Source organism: Micromesistius poutassou (genome assembly GCF_964030765.1).
Source record: "Micromesistius poutassou genome assembly, chromosome: 13".
Taxonomy (NCBI): domain Eukaryota; kingdom Metazoa; phylum Chordata; class Actinopteri; order Gadiformes; family Gadidae; genus Micromesistius; species Micromesistius poutassou.
The window spans coordinates 18,299,995-18,318,381 of NC_140283.1; the positions used below are offsets into that span (position 1 = coordinate 18,299,995).

At 51.7% G+C, this 18,387-nt stretch overlaps 1 protein-coding gene across 2 annotated transcripts in view; it reads left to right on the forward strand.

Annotated features, from left to right (window-relative positions):
- The window catches only part of LOC311357003 (pleckstrin homology domain-containing family A member 5-like), a 68,132-nt gene that overhangs the window by 46,767 nt on the left and 2,978 nt on the right, over positions 1-18,387 (forward strand). For both annotated transcript variants that reach the window (XM_084476876.1, XM_084476877.1), the window contains 12 exons: positions 1,603-2,095; positions 2,445-2,534; positions 7,581-7,643; positions 7,750-7,830; positions 8,497-8,646; positions 9,150-9,251; positions 10,648-10,791; positions 12,037-12,160; positions 12,355-12,470; positions 13,880-14,095; positions 16,172-16,327; positions 17,685-17,818. In XM_084476876.1, the coding sequence (XP_084333002.1) occupies positions 1,603-2,095; positions 2,445-2,534; positions 7,581-7,643; positions 7,750-7,830; positions 8,497-8,646; positions 9,150-9,251; positions 10,648-10,791; positions 12,037-12,160; positions 12,355-12,470; positions 13,880-14,095; positions 16,172-16,327; positions 17,685-17,818 (1,869 nt within the window). The remainder of the gene's footprint in view (positions 1-1,602; positions 2,096-2,444; positions 2,535-7,580; positions 7,644-7,749; positions 7,831-8,496; positions 8,647-9,149; positions 9,252-10,647; positions 10,792-12,036; positions 12,161-12,354; positions 12,471-13,879; positions 14,096-16,171; positions 16,328-17,684; positions 17,819-18,387) is intronic.

The window sequence follows — 18,387 nt, forward strand, 5'->3', positions numbered from 1 at the left end:
TGATGCGTGTGGTTACGGTTCAGGTTCTTAGTTTTCATGTCCTGATGGTAATCTGTGCTAGATGTGGTTCAGGATATGCAGTTATACCGTCCGACCGTCTCATATCAGATCTGGGAACACCTTTTTATCACAGGCAGCGTTTCCATGGAGATGTCGCCCTGCAAAAGCAGAAGTCATAACTAATGGCTAATGGCTGTGGCCACTGACTCGATAGGCTCCACTACTAGACGTCTCATTTTCTCGGTGGCTGCACTGATGGTGGGGGTGGGTGTTGGGGAACATGCTGACTCACTGACTTGTGAGTTCCTCTATAACCTGCCTTTAAGAAGGTATAATAATCTTGCCGACTCTTGCACACGTCCTGCAGCAATTTTATTTGCTTTTAATAGAGAGAAGTTTGATGCTCCTCAGGTCAAACGCGAACGATGCACGTCTCTCTAACTGATGTTCCGAGGCTAGGCCGAGCGAGACAGCTTTACCACTCGGATATCCCCGACATATATTCTTTTTATTGCGGTGTACATTCTCCCTGCTGCTGCTGCATTGCAGTATTATGATGTTTAAGTCATTAATATGTATAGTGGGAGATAAAGCAGACACCAATAACAGCTGAACTGTAGCGTGAGCGGAAGCTGTACTACAGGACAGGAGATCTCTCCGTCTGGCTGCCTGCTGGATGTCTCCTCGGTGTGCTTTGGACCGTTCCCTCTCTCTCTTTCACTGTCTCCGTCTGTCATTCAAGACCTCTAGCGGTCTGAAGCTTATCTCGCTGATGCCAAGTTTGTTGGCTGTTGAAGCCGCGAAATTCCCTGGTTTCTTGTTACTCTGGTTGCCGTTGCATGCATATAGCCGAAATGCAAACACTTACTTTTTTTTTATTGTGGAAAAAGACACACAAGAAGAAGGCGGGCTTGGTGTTTGATGAGACGTGACGTATATATAAATGTATTACGCTGAAGTCTTTCTTTAGTGTTTCTTTGGTATTAATGTCCGCCGCAGCTGGGTTTTTGATTTATTTTCAATCCGTGGTCGAGGGACAGAAGACCAGGGGCGTAAAGGGACCCAGAGCACAGAGGTATGAGCAATGAGTAGAAAAGCAGCTTTTTGTTTGGTCTACTGGCGGACTTCATGAATTCATGAATGTGTGTTTGACAATTGGTTCTTCCGTGTTTATGGAAATCACAACATGCGTTTTAATCATAAAGTAGGCCCAAGCACATCGATACGATTATCATAACACATGTGTTATGATAATCACAAAGTAGGTCCAAGCCCAAAACACAAAAGCCCTGGTTGTTATGATGCTGACCACAGCAGAAAAAGAAGCTCCACTGAGAAAGAGGAAAGTAGTGTAATAATGCCAACTCCCAAGTTAAATCCTACTGGTCCCCTCCCGTGGAAAGGCGGTGTTAAAGTTTGTATCCCGATGAGTAATTCTAATTCCACTAAACTGATCAGAACACACATCAGTTAAACAGGGGATCAACTGGAGCTACAGTCGCCACCAATGAAACAAGCTGACATTGCGTTTACATTGTGTCTCCCCTCTCTCTCGCCCTCCCTCCCTCTCTCTCTCTTGTGTCTCTCTGTCTGTGTCCTCAGCATCACCTCCTACCAAACCCTACCCAGGAACATGCCCAGCTACCGCGGCCCGGCAGGCATGCCCCAGCCCGGCGAGGGCTACCGCACCATGCCCAGGAACGGCCTGGGGCAGCGGGACAGCATCTGCAGCATGTCCCCCTCCATGTACGAGCAGGCCCTGGGGCCCGGGCCCGGGGGGGACAAGCGGCGCTCCATGCGGGACGACACCATGTGGCAGCTGTTTGAGTGGCAGCAGAGGAACGCCTACGCCCGGCCCCCCTCCGCCATGTACGCCAACATGCCCAGCCCCAAGACCATGATCAACCTGTCGGAGCACGCTCCGCCCGCCCACGCCATCCCCCCGTCGCCGTCGCACGGCTCGCTGGCCATGTACGCCGGCTACTCCCCGCTGCGCTCCTACAACATGGGCGGCGCCCGCCCCGAGGTGGCCTCCCCGGTGTACCGCGGCGGGGACATGAGCATGGACCGCCGGCTCCGGCAGCACCCCAACAACGTGAGTTTCACTGGCCTGGGGGAGGAGGCGGCGGCGTTCAAGACTCGTGGAGAGTGGGCGAAGTGGGAATGGGCGTGGGAAATCAGGATTTAGAGATATAAATAAACCCCCCCGAAATAATGCTCCCTCCCTCGCTATGGTTAGAAATGAGTGGGGAGCGGTCTGGGATCTTACTTGACACGTATATTGTATATTGGCAGAACAGATATTCTTTCAGTATTTTACGCATGAATAGCATTTTTTTTTTTATCCTAAATAATGAATTGATCGTTGCCACAGAGCTGTTTTTTGTGTTATGGCTGTCCCTTTTTAAAAATGTGTCTTTTTTTCCCCCTCTATCGCACAACAGTACGCCTACACACTTCACCCTGACAGGAGATCCATGCCTTCAGGGCTGCCGGTTCAGATTATCACTGCCCAGTCGCTACAAGGCAAAACGGTCAGTCCCTAACACCCCTCTCCCTCTCGCCACATCCCTCTCCTTCACTCCTTACTCTGCCCTCCCATGTTGTCTTGGTCGCCTGTTTCTCTCCCCTTCTGTAAGATGACAGAGACTCGGGCAGCCGTGAGTTGTCTCCAGCTGGGCTCATTTAAACTCGCGCACGGGCACCTTGAGCGTCCTCACCGTCGACTTGCAGTTCAGTTTCTGTCCAGCGACCCGTAAGAAAGGGCACAACATGTCTGGCGTCTCTGTGCCCGGCTCTATACGGGTCTCCGGAGGACGTCTGCACTGTGCATGCTCCTCGGGGATCGCATTGAACCGAATGACTTTCCCCCGATGATCATTCCCCTGTCTGGACCGCTGAGACCCCCTCCCGTCCCGTCGAAGGGGTGCTACTAAACACCCTGTCCTGCTCCTCTCCCCTTCTCTCCTCTCGCTGCTTCGTTTCTCCTGTATCCGACCTGTCGACGTGTCCCCGGTGTCCTGGATGCTTGCTGCACCACAACCCAAACCTACTCCTCCTCCCCCTCCCCCTCCCTCCTTCCCTACAACCCCCTGTCCTCCCTCCTTCCCCTACTCCTCTCCTCCCCCCACCCACCCTCCCCCACCCCCCCCCCCCACACCCTGCAGCCGGAGGAGCTGACTCTGCTGCTGATAAAGCTGCGACGGCAGCAAGCGGAGCTTAACAGCATCCGGGAGCACACTGTAGCGCAGCTTATGCAACTAAACATCGACGGTGACACCCCAAAGGTCAGGCCCCTAGCGGGCGCCTCAGCTGGCTCGTGTGTGGGCGTCTGTGTCTGTGTGTGTGCGAGCGTTTCTTTGATTGTCACCGGCGCCGTGCATCATCCATCTCGGTCCATGGACCTCTTTTAGAGGTCCTGTCTTTTTTTGTTTAACAGTTTTCTCTGCAGTCATGCAGTAGTGGTGCTCCGCTGCAGAGAGAAGGGGCAGCCCACACCCCTCCCTACTGAGGAGGAGGAGTACGCAAGAAGAACTGTCAATCACAGTCTTCTCTGGCAAAACAAGCACTCCTTGAGGGATTGATTGATTCAGAGTCACACTCCATTACAATTTAACTATCAATGTCTCAATTTCACTTTTCCAGAATGAATTGATAGACCAGAAGAGCACATTTGAGACAATATTAACACATTTAGGTCATGTCTGAGCTTTGGGTTCCATGTTTCCACAAGTCTATTTAATACTACACTATTATCTTTGGGGGTTGACTTTAAGTCAAGTCAACATTTAAGTCAGCCGGGGGAGAAAGCCCGTCTATACAGAGTCCAGACAGCTGCTGGGGGAGAAATAAGAACGCCAACCTTGAGCCGTTGGTGATTTTAGAGCAACCAGCCAAGCAAGCTTAGCTCTACTGGCACACTTACATGGTGTTGCAGGATTTTTGTACTGCTTTTCAAGTCTCTTCTTAGACGTTGACCATCACTAATGTAGGTCAAGCAGGCTTGGAGAGGAGTGGTGCCAATATATTTGAGGAATCTGTGGTTAAGACCTTAAAAGGATGAAACCTTAACTGCTGCCGTTTAAACACCATTTTATGTTTATGCTTTTTGCTTTTCTCTACCCATCAGTCTTTCCTCATACCATATAATACAGGCCTGTCTGTCATTTACTCTGAGTAAATGTTTAAAGGTGTGCTATGCAAGTTTACCTAGATTAGCATTCTCAAATTATTGTAATTTGGTTTCCATGAAATTTAACACATAGTCCCAGTTAAAGTCACGAGTTTAAGGAACACAGCTTTGGGCAGTTTGTATATGCAAGTGTTCCTTAATATGTATGTTCACTTCTCCATCAACATCCTGTCATACTGAGTTCAAAGCCAACTTGTTGGCCTTCCTCTCTGCCTGCTATACCTCTCCCTTCTCTTTGGTGTGTTTGTGTGCATGCCGTCGCGGTGTATACACTTGTGCTGTCTCTATTTCTCTCTTTCGTCTCTTTCTTACTCTCTTCTCTCGGTCTTCTCTCCCTGCGGCTGACGTTAGAACGACATTCTCTCGCATCACCTCCAAAGGAACCTCATGTATTTGGACAACCAGGTGGGGTAACCGCATGGCATTGTTTAAGGCATGGCTCGTGGTCTTTGACCTTTTGGATGTCAAGGCTGTTCGCTCCGAAGCTCTTTTTTTTTGGTTTTCATGGTTATGAAGGTTATGGTGTATTGTTTTGAATTTCGAGCTAAAACCTTAACAGTGTGTTGGCTTATCCCTATGCAAGTTGACATGCTGCCGTTGTGTCGAGGAGATTTTACTGATCCTGTGCTGCGTTTGGTTACAAATTTAGCCGGACAACTCAGTTTTTATCGTCTATCCCACACCTCAGATGGATATCTCAAGGAGATCAATAACATATTATTTAGAACAGGATTGGTCCTCTCTGTTAATTTGCTTTCTGTCTTTTTTATTATGTTTTTATCTGTTTTCAAGTGATCAGTCTTAAAAGATTTATGAAGCACTATGAAGCCACAGTGCTCTCTCTGGCTGCGCTACTATTAATCCTTCAGGCAGTATTGTACAGCCGCTGATTCATTAACTGTGTTGATGTTCTGTGTCTTCCCTCGTCCTATACATGATGACTCATTTGGACTAGTCGGTGCGGTTTTCCACCCCGAGTACCTGGCATCAAATGCTCCGTAATCTCCTTTTTTTAAAAGAGCCAGCGAGCGCGGAGTCAAGTGTTGGGTCTGACGTGAAGCCTTGCCCTATGGACTGACACATTTCCGTATTGCTCCTCTCCACACTGAACTAGATGAAGGACAATGAGCCTTTAATCGCCATGACACACAGTTTGATTGAGAACTCAGCCGCAAGGCCTCAACTTTACCACCAAGTAAGGGCCGGCCAAGGCTTTGTTCCTCGTCTCCCTGTCTCCAGTCGCTGCTGCCGTTGTTGATGTTTTCGTTTCGTTCTCTGGTCTTGTCAATGCAATGCTATCCCCCCCACCCTCTCCCCCTACTCCTCACCGCTGTGGAAGTCTTCATGGCATCACAAGACCGACCCCTGTGTGTTGCTTGTTTCGCTGCACCATCCATTGCCCTGATTCCACGTGAGAGGTTGTTTACCGTTGTAGGGCATGGCTTGTAAACAACAGTGTGGTGTGTGTGTGTGTGTGTGTGTGTGTGTGTGTGTGTATGGCTCCCATGAGGTGTCGGATCCCTTCTCCTCGTGGTTGTGTTTTATGTGTCTGGGCAAGGTGTAGTTTATCCTGCTGTAAAAAATCCTGCTGTGTTATGTAACGCGCAAGTGCGCTCGTTTTGAAGTCTCAACTGGCTAATTGGTGTCTAAATTAGTAGCACGTGTGAAGGCTGCACTATTTTGGAAACAGACGAAAGAATGCAGCATTAGTTCCGAACTCAAATGAATGGCTTTGTTAACGACGGGCATTTCAATGCGATCTGATCTGACGGATCCACAAAAGGCCCGTTGAGACGGCAAGTGTAACAAAAGCCTTAGTTTTGTTTTTGTTTTCATGCAGTAGAGGATTGGGATTTTAAAACCCCCCAATGCTTGAAGGAGAACATAGACTAGTTTTTCACCGTTTACATTATCCAAAGGCACACAATTGATCTTCACATAATTTAAAAGTAAAAAGTAAATGTTTAAACGGTTTAATTGGAGCACAGCCGTTCCACTTGTGGTTTTCGAGAAAGTTTTGGCTCTGCTTTTTATCCTTAAAACCATCGTTTAGAGCTAACCACTCTGCAATAACCCTGTAATAATACCATCCCATAATACCATGGAAATACATGACACTTTATTTGCTGTTCTTGGCCAGTCACTTCAGGCATGTTGACGCACTGTGTACACACTGTTCAGTAACAAACAAACAGACCTGGAACCAATCTGTAGTTATCCGGTGCGTTGTGTCAGGAGGTTTACATCGCAGTCACAGGAAGCCGTATTCAACTAATTCAATAAAACTTGCCTGCTTACATTCTGCTCTCCCTGTCCTTGTCGTCCTGATGACTGATGGAAGGGATAGAGAGGGATCGGCGTGCGTTTGCGCGTGTCTGTGCGTGTCTGTGTGTGTGCGTGTGAGACTCTTATCTCTGTTACATCTCGCACATCTGTATCTGCCACTTTTGCGACCACCTCTGGGGGTGTAAAAGTGCCGCGGACAAGGCGTCCCTCACCAGCGGAGTCTGGCTCCTGTCCACCCCACCCCACGTCACCCCCACTGTCGGCCCCACCTCCATACCGGAGCACCCTGGGCTATGGCAGGGCCTGCATGATCCTTGTGTTTGAATATGCAACACATTTTCCTGTACAGGTTTCCCCTGCTGTAATTGTGTTTTGTGGTCGAGTTTAGCAATTAGAAGTTGTGATTAGTAGTATGTTTAGCAATTTGAAGTTGTTGATTAGTATGTTTAGCTCAGCCCAGGTTGTCCCTAGTGTGTGTGTGTGTGTGTTGCATTTGAAATGAAACTGTTAAGACGTGAATCCCTGGTTTTGAAACGATGGAATCCAATGCAGTCGTGCAACTCGGGGTGTATTTTTAATACAGTCGGAGAGCCTCCGTCGGACTAGCTTCGCGGTCATTAGGAGTTCTGCTAGACGACACAACCAAACGATGTAGCCACAGTCGCCAGGCACGGCGTGTACGTGCTGCAAGACGGACTAACCACCGAGCACTATTCGTCTATTCCCCCCCCCAAAACACGCGCATTGTTCCCTGCACCACCACCTGGAACAGAGCTATTCTGAGCCTTCCCCCTCTCTTCCCCTGATAGAGACGAAGGCAGTGTTAACGTTGAAACACAAGTCACCAGAATGGCGGCTATGTTTAGACCGGCTGTAGAGTTTAAAGTGGTTGTTTGGAAACAAACTCTGTGAAAAATGACCTCCAAACCAAAAGACCCCCCCCCTCCACCACCCCCACCACCCCCCCCCTCCCCTCCTGGCCCACGGCGGCGCAGAGAGACGAAGTCTCTGGCGTGACACTGCATTAGATCTCCAGTCTGCCTCCATGTTTGTGTTGCCGGTGTCTCCACGGCTCCGACTAACCCCTGACGCTCTCTTGCAGCTGAGTCCCGACGACTACAGGGCTCACCCCTACATGAGCAGGCCGGAAGAGGCTGACGTCGACGTAAGTCCCAGCCCCCCGTTGGTTTTCACTTTTCGTTGCCCTCATCTTGTCGTCCTGAAGTCGGGAGGGGTGACTTTCTCCGTTGTGTTCTCCTCGTGCTCTGCAGACCAAGCTCAGCCGCCTGTGTGAGCAGGACAAGGTGGTGAGGGCCCAGGGGAGCAAGGTACAGCAGCTGCACCGCGAGAAGGTAAGTCCTTATTGTCCCGCCATTACTCCACACTGATGTTTATAGGGCTTGTCCTCACAATGCATCATGGGAGGCCCGGTTGGCGGTACTCATGCCATTTTGAGAGTTGTAGTTCTGTCGTATCAACGTGAATATACCAAAACCTATGCTGATGAAAACTGCCACCGATTTTGCATGTGAAACGCTGTGGCTGTTTCAAACACACCATCCCCCCATAATGACCAAAAATACATTAATGCTAACAAAAAAACGAACACTCCAATGCTCCCAAAATGAAGGCGGACTAAACCCTGTGACATTGCGATGTACAAGCCCTATTCTGTATCGACCTAACCGCGGGTGTAACGATGATCTAACCCTCGAGAATGTTGCCTATAGGATCTGGATTAGAGACGCGTTTCCTCAAAAATTGACGCAAGCTCATGTGTAAACGAGCAAAAAAAAAAAAAAAAACCAGGACTTCCAAATCGTCGATGCTGTTTTCACTTTCTGCATTGGGAAGTTTGTCACTGGCCCCGGGGGAAAATTCCATCGACGCATTAGCATTCATGAGCTGCTGGTTACCCCAGCGCGCGCGTCTGGCAGAGAGCGCGAACTCACGTCTCCCCTGTTCACCGTGTTCCCCCCCCCCCCCCCCCCTCCCCCGTGTCCCGCTGTGTTCCGCAGCACACCCTGGAGACGGCGCTGCTGTCAGCCAGTCAGGAGATCGAGCTGGGCTCCGGGAACCCCGCCGCCATGCAGAGCGTGATCCAGCAGAGAGATCTGCTGCAGAGCGGCTTGCTCAGCACCTGCAGGGAGCTCACCAGAGTCTCTGCGGTAAAGGAGGCCGATGCATGCACGCACACGCACACGCACGCACACACGCACACACACACACTCTGGGCTGGGGCAGGGTTCGCACTCTCTCTGTAGCACCGCCGAATACCATCAGAATATTTTACACTCTCTGCTGTGTATGAGCCGATGAAGGGCGATATACCGTAGGGATTAATGGATTGCATTGTCAGGCAAGCTTATTTATATAGCGCCCTTCATACAGAACGGCTGTTCAGAGTGCTGTACGCAGACAGTGATCGCATGTTAAAGACATTTACACACACTTATTGTTAGGCAAATTGCCAGGAGAACACACACACACACACACACACACACACACACACACACACACACACACACACACACACACACACACACACACACACACACACACACACACACACACACACACACACACACACACACACACACACAGAGAGAGTGGTGAAGGTGCTCGTATAACGCCGGTAGTGATTCATTGTGTGTGTGTGTGGTGACGCTAGGAGCTGGAGCGGTCGTGGAGGGACTACGACAGGCTGGAGGGAGACGTGAACGCCGCCCGGACCAACCTCCTGGAGCAGCTGGAGGCCCTGGGGAGCCCGCAGGTAAGGGGCCACACAGTTCGTAGGCGCACACTGACATGATGTACACAAACGCTCTGGTGGTCTCAAACCTGCCTGAGCCCTATTCTGGTTCACACCGCCTATTGTTTAGGTTACACAAACAAGAGAACAAGGTCTCTTGTTTGTTCACCTCGTTCTACGACATGGTCCTCGACAACCTCTCTGAGCGTATGGGGGAGTGAGGGAAAGAGGGAAGGGGGCGATGGAGAGAGAGAGAAAGGGGGAGAGCCTGCGATTAAATGTTGACTTGTAAAGCCCGTCTTTATCACGTCCATCGCTGTGAATGAAACGGAGGAGAGAGGTACAGACAACCTACAGGAACCTGATAACAGAGGACACCCTCCGCTGCACCCAGTAATTGCCTTCGAAAAAAGACCAAACTTTTCTTCAGCAAAGCTGGAGGTGCGGTACGGTAGGGGTTCTGAGCACCGCCTGCACTGCAGGGACCAGAGATCAAGGCGGCCTGCCAGCTGATTGATGACTGCAGCGATGAGCGGGCGTGCCTCAATTAGATCTGTGTTTTATCTGTGTCTTTCATCGGGGGGGGAGCGAGGAGGGGAAAACACTCTACACTGTTCCTGCTGGAGTATGAGTCAGAGCCGAGGCTCCGGTGGAAGTTCTTGTGGTGGTGGGGGGCTGGGGGAATCTTGGCTCACTGCAGCCTTAGCTGGCCTTCTATATATGCACACACACACACACACACACACACACACACACACACACACACACACACACACACACACACACACACACACACACACACACACACACACACACACACACACACACCCCTACCTGTCGGGCAGGGTGCTGTGGATAATTAACTGGCCATAATCCCTCCCTCTCTCTTGATCAATCCTGAGTGCACCCCAGAGCACTCTCCTCCTCCTCGCCTCTCACGGCCCCTCCCTGCGCTCGGTGAACTACCGCCTGAATGACTGCACGCCCCACCAGGCCCGTCCGTTCCCCTCCCCTCCTCCTCCCGCTGCCCGCCTGCCACTCCGCCCCTTCTCCCCGTCTCCTTCACTCCACTGTTTTTACAGTGTAAAAGTTTACCCGAGAGCTGAAATTAATTCACGACTTTGCACTTTTTTGCTGTTACTTTTTCCAAGAGCAACCTGCAGGGAATTCATGTCACTGAGGAGCCGCTGGGGGTTAGGGCTTTGCTCGAGTATGCCTGCTGGCTAGGCTGCGGATATTGGGAATCGTACCCAGTAGCCGAAGGAAGCCAGAAACCAAATAATCCAAACCATGAGACTATCCTGCTCCCTCCCAGTTACATAAACACTGACGTCTCTACTCTGTGTCTCTGTCTGTCTTTTGTTTGTTTGTTTGTGTGTGTGTGTGTGTGTGTGTGTGCGTGCGCGCCTCATACCAGACGGAGCCTCCCAGCCAGCAGCACGTGAACATCCAGAAGGAGCTGTGGCGGATCCAGGACGTGATGGAGGCCCTCAGCAAACACCGGCCCCAGAGGCCGGGCCCCGACGGCTGCTACAGCTCCGTGCCCATGCACATGAACGAGGTGAGGCGCCACCCGCCACGCACCTGACCGGGACACCGGGGTCAGATGTCCTGGCGTTTCTTTTCTTTTCTTTTTTTTTTGTTCTCGTTTGTGCCGGGACGCCGGCGGCCGTGGTCACGTGACACCGCCCCCCCGTGACCGTGTGTCATCAGCCGCCAGTCGGGTGCTGGTGCTCACGTCCAGCGTGTTCGCACCTCGTGTCAGAGCGGATGTGTTCAGTCACACCCTGCGGTGGTGGGGCTGGGGTTATCCCGGGTGGCCGGGTCCCCCCCCCCTTCACGGAGCTGTGGTGCCTCATGTGATCCACAGAAGCAGGACCGGCAGGACCCGCGGCGCGGGGAGGAGCCGGTCCCCCCGCGGCCGCCCCTACCCCAGTCCTACGAGTCCAACCCTCCCTCCGTGCCTCCCCTGCCCTCCCTCGTCGGGGTCCGCCCCTCCACCCTCCACAGGCCGGAGGAACGCAAGAACGGCGCCCGGAACGGAGCGCACAGCGTAAGGCTGTTATGTTCCCGCCGTGGCTGTCTCACCATTCCACCGTAGACCCCCCCCCCCCCCCCCCTCGCTGGCCTGCCTTCCACCACCGTTTTTCAGTTTTTTTTTGGTTTCTCTATATTTTTTTATCTTTGGTGTTTTTTGTTTTCTTTTGTGTCAAACCCATCAAGTTGTCTGTTGTCTGCAGCCTGCCAATGCGATGCCTGAAACACACAGTTATCTTCTGTTGATTTAAGTTTTCATGTATCTTTTTGCTGCACATCATTTTTTTGGTTTCAAGATGTTTTGATTTTGTGATGCCGCCTCCTTGTTTTTCTTCACTTTCTGTTGTCCTGTTTTGATTTGTTTTCCAGCGTTTATGTTGTTATCTGCGGTTGCTGTAGGAATCCACGGAAAATCACTCTGATGCTTCCGCTTTGTGTTTAACTTTACAATTCCACAATACCAAAGACACGGAAACGGCTCTTCTCACAACCCACCACGCCCCCCACCCCCCTCCCCATCCATCCCTCGACGCTGAGCCTAAAACGTGTGATGTTCTCTGTCATCACCATTCAGTCACAATCACCCGGCCGCTCTGTTAGACGCCACAATGCGATGGTGTCATTCGCCACAATACTGATGACTCCCTCTGGAGCCCGACGGGCCCCGTCGTGAATCATCAGCCACCGAGCGGTGGGTGACTCTCTCTGACTGTCCTGTGAACGTCTGCCTTGCTCTCTCTCTCCCCCCCCCCCACCCCCCCGGGTCCAGGGACCAGACTATCGGCTGTACAAGAGCGAACCGGAGCTAACCACCGTGGCCGAGGTGGACGAGAGCAACGGAGAGGACCGGTCCGGAGGAGAGCACCTGGGGGAGAGGGAGACCTCCAGCCGAGGTACCTCCAGCCCCGCCCCCCCCCCCCCCCCCCCCCCCCCCCAGTATTCAGCCCCTTTATTTGGAAGATTCATTGATGCTGCCCCGTTAAATGTGTATTGTAAGATGAGTTGCTAGTGTCTCATGTGTGAATTGTGGAGAAAAAAAAAGCAACCACAGCTTGTCGTGAACCGTCGTTCTTCCGTGTGGCTCCAGGGGTCTGCTACCCAGTGGGCATCGTGCCCCCGAGGACCAAGTCTCCGATGATGGACTCCTCCTCCATCGGGTCCTACGTCACCCTGAGGAAAAGCAGGAGGCCCGAGTCCAGAAACGTGAGTGGAGAACCGGTCCGCACCGGGGACCAGAAACCCTGCGATCGTATCAGGAGAACGGCGTCGAGGTTGAGGATTTCAACGAGCAAGACGTTGTTGCTCTTCATGCATAACGCCGCACAGACGTAATGGACCGTCACAGATAACAGCTTGTTGTTCAAACTCGGATTTGTGTATCTGTCTTTTTTTTTTTTATGGAAACGTATCGCGTGGGGGCGAGTGGAGGGGGATGAAGCCCTGACTCACAGTCTCCTTGCGGGCTGGAGTCACATAAACGCCAGGCCTGATTTACATACAGTTTCCACAGAGTCACCACTTTAATTTACTAACCGTGTTATTAGAACCACCACAGTGGAGGGACTGCCCCTGTGTGCGTGTGCGCGCATCTTTGTGTGTGTGTGTGTGTGTGTGTGTGTGTGTGTGTCCATCTGCCTGTGTGTGTGTGTGTGTGTGTGTGTGTGTGTCCATCTGCCTGTGTGTGTGTGTGTGTGTGTTTGTGCATCTGCCTGTGTGTGTATGTGTGTGTGCATCTGCCTGTGTGTGTATGTGTGTGTGCATCTGCCTGTGTGTGTGTGTGTGTATGTGTGCATCTGCCTGTGTGTGTATGTGTGTATCTGCTTGTGTGTGTGTGTGTGTGTGTGTGTGTGTGTGTGTGTGTGTGTGCGTGTGCCAGAGAGAGATTTTCTTTCAGAGCATGGTTGAATGCTTGAATCTCATCCTGCGCCCCCTGGCTAAAGTTGAACCACACGTTCTATTCAAGCTCATGTAAACTCAGTCAGCCCGTGATGGCCAGCGCCTGTCGCGTGCCAGCGGACCTCGGCCCTGCCCCAGAATCCTGAACAACCCAGATAGCACTAGTGGTGGTGGTGGTGGTGGTGCTGGTGGTGGTGGGTGGTGGTGGGTGGTGGCTGGCTTTGTCAGTGTGCTGCATCTGCCAGGCCCCTCCAGCAGTCCCTGTCAGAGCACCAAGTCGTTCTCTCCCCTCTGTCCCCTCCGTACAGCGCAGGGCTGTCAGCCATCGTCCAGCTCAGGGCTTCTGTTAGGAGGGCAGGAATGTGTTCATGTCGCGGTGGACTGGACTGCAAAGACAATGGAATTAAAACTAACCTTTTGTGTGTGTGTCTGTCTGTCTGTCTGTCTGTCTGTCTGTATGTTCATGTCCGTTGTGTGTGTGTGTGTGTGTGTGTGTGTGTGTGTGTGTGTCCATGTTGGTGTATGTATATATGTGTGTGTGTGTATGTGTGTCCATGTTGGTGTATGTGTGTGTGTGTGTGTGTGTGTGTGTGTGTGTGTGTGTGTGTGTGTGTGTGTGTGTGTGTGTGTGTGTGTGTGTGTGTGTGTGTGTGTGTGTGTGTGTGTGTGTGTCCCCATGTTGGTGTGTGTGTGTGTGTGTGTGTGTGTGTGTCCAGGAGCGTCCCCGCAGCGCCGCGGACCAGCTGGCCGGGCCGGAGAGCGGCCGTCCCAGGATGAGCGTGGAGGAGCAGCTGGAGCGGATCCGGCGCCACCAGCAGGGGGCGCTGCGGGAGAAGAAGAAGGGGGGGCTCAGCGTGCTGGCCGGGGGCCAGGAGAACACGCCCAGCCGCAGCCCCTCCTTCACCAGGGAGACCCCGCCCCGCAGCACTCAGGTAGACCGGCCCCGCCCGCGTTAAGGGCAGAGCCACACTTTGCCCTTAGGCTACATTAGTTAACCGTTAGTTAATGCAGCAGTAAGCAGTTACAGTTAACTGTAATGGTGTAGTTATGATGTAATCATGGCGTTCACGTTTATTCCCGGTGATCAGGTTAATCGTTTATCCATTATTTTACAATAATGTATAAATTATAATTATTTATCACACGGCTCTTCTCAGTGCTGTGGAACGCTCCGTTCACGTGCACGGGCCTTCCCGACTTCCGGTGGTGAATTTTTTTTCACGTCTTTCGTATCACTCCGCAAGTAGTCCGGTAACTTATCGACCCCAGCGTACTCGGTTGCTAAGCGACGTCAACGTCAGACTATTTCTCTGCTGATCAACACTACAAATGCCGGTAACAAATAAATTGAAAACGTCGCCGGTCATTATTGGCAAATAAGCCCCTTCAGGGCGAAGCAAGACACCTCCGCTTCGCGTCAGTGTCCTATTCGCCCTGTCGGGGCTTATTTCCCGATAATGACCGGCGTTCTATACATTATCCCTAACATAATTATAACCCACAAACCCTAGTTTTAACCACTATGCTAAGGGGGGTTAAATATATTATAATGCTTATTACTCCATTAATTCACGTTAATGAATGGCTCATTAGTGTCCCCTCATGGTAAAGTATTGCTAGATAAGCTAGTAGCTACAAGGGCACTCCACTCCCACCCCGAAAGTTCTTGGTTCGATCCCAACTCTCTGCAATCCCCCCGGTCACCCCCGGTTACCCCCCGGGGTCCGCTGCCAATGCTGCGTCGTGTCGTTAACGGCGTCACGCCAACAGCATCGTTTTCTGTTCTCCACGGGGATCATCACAAAATGATTGACGAGCAGTGAGACAACGCTAACGTTCGCCGTCGGGGACCGAAGCGCGTGATTTGTGTTGGTTGCCGTCACTGTCTGCCAAGCTGCGGCCGTTGATTATCGTAGCGGCACTTCCTCGCCGAATTAAAAGGTTGACACAGAGCTGATTAGACGCGGCGCCGGGGGCTACGACGGGGCTGAGGAGTGGAGCATCCTTGATGAGATGCCTCTCCCCCTAACTGCGACTTAATCACATGCATGTCTGCTGAATAAATGCATAGTGAAGATAGTAGCAGGAGCAGGCTTCAAAGTACACACACACACACACCCACGTTTTCTCGCGTTGAGAGATCTTCCTCGCATTTTTACCGTTGCCTAGTCAGCTCGCGTGGCTGTGAATTGATTGCACAAGCGAGTTCCCCTCATTTATTATTGTGCTAGCAAAGCCGTGTGCATCAGCAATATGCTGATACTCACACTTATTCTCAGGGGAATTAAATTCTTAAAAAGTCTTAATAATTCACAAGATGGCTATCTAAGGCTTTTTGGTTGCTTTTTATCAACTGCAGAGGCTGGTTGTCGGCGTGTTGCAATCATTTCAGGTATCCAAACTCCTTATCTGAGGTTGGAATAGACCAGGAGTAGATCTGGCTGCAGGCACAGGCTGTGATACACTTTTTAAAACTTTATTTTGCTTTTATCTTTTTTACTTGTTTCCGCTACTACCAATCACTTTGTCTTTGGTATTGTTGACCTGATCACCTATGTATCCCTCATCAGAAGGAAAATAAGAATGACATTTACACTTCGAGCATTTAGCAGACGCTTTTATCCAAAGCGACTTACAGTAAGTACATAGAAGAAGAGAAACAATATATCGCTGTCGGTACAGTAAGGATGTTCATAGAACCAAGTGCCAAGCATTAACAATCACTAGGTTAACCCATTCCCTGTATACAACAAAAATAGCTAGTATAAGATTCTACACAATGCTTTGTACTATTTTTTTAAGTGCAAGGACGTACACGTTAAACATACAATAAGTGCGTATAAGTACTCTACTCAGAGTCTAGGTGAACTCACTTCAACAAAAGCATCCATCCGTCTAGACCCGAGAACCTTTGTAAACGTTATTCGTCCACCAACTCAACCGCGCCCATGTCTCCGTACCATGCGGTCCCTCTCACCTCGCCGTCCCCCCTCCGTGGTTCCCCTCAGCTCCAGAGCCGGCGCCGGGAGGAGGTGATGGGCAACGACATCCTGGAGCTGGAGAACTCCCTGAGGATGCAGGAGGTGGTGCGGGACCAGGAGACGCCCGCCCAGGAGATCGCCCGCCTGAAGGAGGCCTCGCACCACTTCAACATGGACCGAGAGGTAGCGCTCCGCCCTGTGTGTGTGTGTGTGTGTGTGTGTAGAGGGGGAGTGTGTGGAGTAGTGATGGGTCGTTTGTGAACGAATCAGTTTGAATGAACGACTCTTTAACAAGAACGAACCGACCTGATTCCCCCGCTTCAGTTCGTCTCGTTCGTCTCGTTCGTTCTCCGAGACTCGACTCCCAGCTCCACCCACTAGTCGCTGAGTCGCTGACGTTGACTGGCGAGTCGCCGTTCGTTCACTGACTGTGTTTAGCGGTGAAGACTCGAGGACTGAGACGTCACGAGAGCCAGCCGGGCAACAACATCCCGATTCCGACCATGAAGCACTCCTCAGCTAAAAGGAACTTAGTTAATGTTGTGTTGATTGATGACTGTTTGCACCATTGCACGATCGTGATTCGTTTGAGAATGAGAACGAGGGAGGAGCTGAGTCTGACCGACTCAGCTGAGAACCGTGATTCACCGCTACCGCAAACGCTACTGAACGAACAAACAAACGGAACGATTCTGAGCGATTCTTCTTGGCAAACTGACCGATGCGAACTGAATCAAGCAAACGAATCATGAAATCCACCACTAGTGTGGAGGTGGAGGGGTGGAGGTGGGGGTGATTGGAGGTGGGGGTGTGTGGAGGTGGGGGTGATTGGAGGTGGGGGTGATTGAAGGTGGGTGTGGGGTGGGGGCTGTGTTTGTGTTGGGGGGATTGGAGGGGTGTGTGTGTGTGTGTGTGTGTGTGTGTGTGTGGGTGCGGAGGTGGGTGCGTTCTCCCATGGTGAAGTGAATGGACCTGCAGACCCCAGTAAAGGGAAACGCAGGCATTCAAAATATTGGAGGTGACGTGGATCTCTAATGGAAACCTGTTCACCTGACACCTGGAAAGCATTAAAATGCCCCTGTTCTAGCAACAGCCGTCGGGGAGGATTAGTCATCACAAGCCTTCAAACTCTATCCACTGCTGGACACTTCCTCTTGTGGTGTCACCAGTCGCTGACTCATGTAAAACCAAAATAATGACGCCAACAAGCTTTTTTGCTTTATCACTGTACTAGTCACTAACGGCGATCCTCAGATCAGGAAACGGAGAATGCCGTACTCGATGCCAGACCCCAACGAGATCCCCCGAGAGACACGGGAGGGCTGTGAATTAATGCTGCGCCTGCCACGCCTTATTGATATTCCTCACAAGTCGAGATTATCTATGCATCTGTGTGCCCCTTTGGCTTTAATCTTCTCTCTCTCTGTCTCTCTCTCTCTCTCTCTCTCTCTCTCTCTGTGTCTCTATCTCTCTCTCTGTCTCTCTCTCTCTCGCTCTGTCTCTCTCTCTCTCTGTGGTCGCCCTTGCCCTCCGCTCCCAGCTGTCGGTGCCTGACAAGGTGGTGATCCCGGAGCGCTACGTGGAGTCGGACCCCGAGGACGCCCCGAGCCCGGAGCAGGAGGCTGACAAGCAGAGGAAGGTGGACCGCATCAAAGCCCTGATAGCCAGGAACAGGTAAACACAACGCCGCCGCCGCCGCCGCCGCCGGTCCGGCTATCACGGCCCTCCCGTCCTCCGCCGCCGCAACGGCCATTTAGTCAGACAACAAGGATCTCGCCGGGCGGGGGAAAGGTTGTTCTTCGCACACTGACAGGGCGAGCGTTCGCCTGAAGGTGACATGGGCTCCCTGAGCCGTAAAGGGCACGGGGCGGGGAGCGACAGATTAGCCAGCTAGAGGTTGTGGCGGGACGGCGGGACCAGAGATGCTCTGCCGGACCATCTGTGCCGCCTGTCTGCACCTCCCCATGCAGAGCAGGGCCGCTGATGCGCTGTGAAGTTAGCGTTTGTCCCTCTTTGCCACGGTGACATTTCCCTCTAAATGTCAGATGCTGTTTTCTACTTGAACTGAGAATTGAAAGAAAAACATGTTTTTTTTTTGTTGTGGTCGGTCCTGGGGTAGTGTCGCCAAACAGCGGCAGCAATCAAAGCCGACTCGCTCAAATCCGGGCGATTGGAGCTTTTCCCTATCTTTCTCTCTGTTTGTGTTTGTGTCGGCGATGTAACTGGAGGCGGGGATCTGAAGC